This window comes from Portunus trituberculatus, chromosome 5 (assembly GCF_017591435.1).
Source record: "Portunus trituberculatus isolate SZX2019 chromosome 5, ASM1759143v1, whole genome shotgun sequence".
NCBI lineage: Eukaryota > Metazoa > Arthropoda > Malacostraca > Decapoda > Portunidae > Portunus > Portunus trituberculatus.
The window spans coordinates 11132296-11134795 of record NC_059259.1 but is presented as its reverse complement, the minus strand read 5'-3'; the positions used below and the strand labels follow the sequence as shown (position 1 = coordinate 11134795).

Genomic DNA, 2500 nt, shown 5'->3' with positions numbered 1-2500 from the left:
ACCTAACCTAACCTAACTTAATATTGCCAAACCCAGCTTAACTTACCACTAACCTAACCTATTATGATCTACTTTAACTTATCGTCAGCCTAACTGAAGCTAATATTATCTAAACTAACCTATTTTAACCTAACCTAACATTACCTAACTTAACCTAATATTGTCAAATCCATCTTAACTTCCCATTAACATAACCTCACCTCGCCTAATTTAGCTAACTCTTGCCTAACCTTTCCTAAACCTAACCTAACCTAATTCAACTAACTTTTATCTAACCTAACTGTACCGTGACCTAATTTATCCTAACTTTTACTTAACCTAACTTAACAAACTATAAGCTACCCTAACCTAACTAAATCTAACCTAACTCTTTATCTAACCTAACCAAACCAAACCACACCACCACAGACGAGGAGGAAATGTGCCAGAGCTACGACTTCTGCTCAGTGTGTGACAAGAACAACTTAGCGGTGTGTGGTGAGGAGAACAAGAATCGCATTGGTCTGTGTTTCTAGCCACACACCATCTCGGGGAGTCTGGCCTCTCGCTCACCACCGGGAAGGACTGCGACCACTACGACCGTGAGTACTGGTGTTCTTGGTGTTGCTGGTGGTGGTGTTGGTGGTGTTAGAAGGAATGCTTGGTGAGTTTTAGTGGTGGTGGTGTTAAAGGGGTGTGTTTCATTGGTGTTGTTGTTTATGGTGTTGTTTTTGGTGTTTTGGTGTTGGTTGTTATTTGTAAAACGTGGTGACTTGTACTGGTGGTGATGGTGGTGCTACTGTTGGTGTTGTTGTTTTGGGTATTGTTAATTTTGTTGTTTGTAATGTTTCTGCTATTGTTATTGTTGTTATTGCTGCTGCTATTGCCACCACCACCACCACCACCACCACCACCACCACCACCACCACCACCACCACCACCACCACTACTACTACTACTACTACTACTACTACTACTACTACTACTGCTGCTACCACTACCACTACTACTACCATTACCACTACTACTACCATTACCATCCCCACCACCACCACCATCACCACCACCACCACCACCACCACCACCACCACCACCACCACCACTACTACTACTACTACTACTACTACTACTACTACTACTACTACTACTGCTACCACTACCACTACTACTACCACTACCACCCCAACCACCACCACTACTATTACCACCACCACCACTACTACTACTACTACTACTACTACTACTACTACTATTACTACTACTACTACTGCCACCACCACCACTACTACTACTACTACTACCACCTCAACCACCACCACTACCACCAGCACTACCACCACCACCACTACTACTACTACTAGTTATCATTGTTGTTGTCAATAGTAGTAATAATAGTAGTATTTTTTATTTATACTTTTCATTGTGGTTTTACTACTACTACTACTACTACTACTACTACTACTACCACCACCACTAACACTAACACTACAACTACAACAACAACAACCACTACAACAACTACTACTACTGCAGGTGAGGTGTTTGGAGACCAGGATTACGCCAACTGGATCGCCAAACAGCGGATATCAAATAAGCCATACACGCCAGGTAAGTGTGGGCAGGTGTGGACAGGTGTGGGTATATGTGTGACTGATGTAGGCAGGTGTGAACAGGTGTGGGAAGGTGTAGACAGGTGTGGGCAGGTGTGAAAAGGTGTGGACAGATGTGGATAAGTGTGGGCAGGTGTGGACAGGTGTGGAAAGGTGTGGACAGGTGTGGGAAAGTGTGGACAGGTGTGTGAAGGTGTGGATAGGTGTGGACAAGTGTGGGAAGGTGTGGATAGGTGTAGACAGGTGTGGATAGGTGTGTGACAGGTGTGGACAGGTGTGGGCAGGTGTGGACAGATGTGGGCAATTGTGGACAGGTGTGGGAATGTGTAGACAGGTGTGGACATACGTGGACAGGTGTGGACAGGTGTGGACAGATGAGACAGATGTTGACAGGTGTGGACAGATGTAAGACAGATGTAGACAGGTGCGGACATACGTGGACAGGTGTAGGCAGGTGTGGACAGGTGTGTGACAGGTGTGGACATATGTGGACATAATTATGTGGACAGGTGTGAACAGGTGTGTGATGTATTAACTCCTTCAATACCATGACGTGTTTTACCTTGAGTTTTGTGTGTGATTAGACGATTTTCTTGACATTAGGAAGGGTCTATTGAGGTCACAAGAGTAACCCCTTTCAGTACCATGACACGTTTCCAAATTAATTCTGCTTACTATTTGCCAATTTAAAACAGCTTCAGAAACTCATGAGATTGAAATAGTGAAGACTCTGGCCATTAATCTTCTGACCTCCATAGACCCTTCCTAATGCAAATAAAATCGTTTAATCACACCCAAAAACCAAGGTAAAGAATGCGAATCAGTAGGAAAGGGATTCACTATTGTAATCCCCCACATGAGTTTCTGAAGCTGTATAAAACCACCAAATAGTAAGCAGAATGAATATGAAA

General features: G+C 43.8%; 1 protein-coding gene across 1 annotated transcript in view; it reads left to right on the top strand.

Annotated features, from left to right (window-relative positions):
• LOC123516218 overlaps positions 1-2500 on the top strand; it is a 31109-nt gene that overhangs the window by 27258 nt on the left and 1351 nt on the right. Inside the window, 3 exon segments of the mRNA XM_045275426.1 lie at positions 409-510; positions 513-581; positions 1513-1587. Of these exon segments, the coding sequence (XP_045131361.1) occupies positions 409-510; positions 513-581; positions 1513-1587 (246 nt within the window).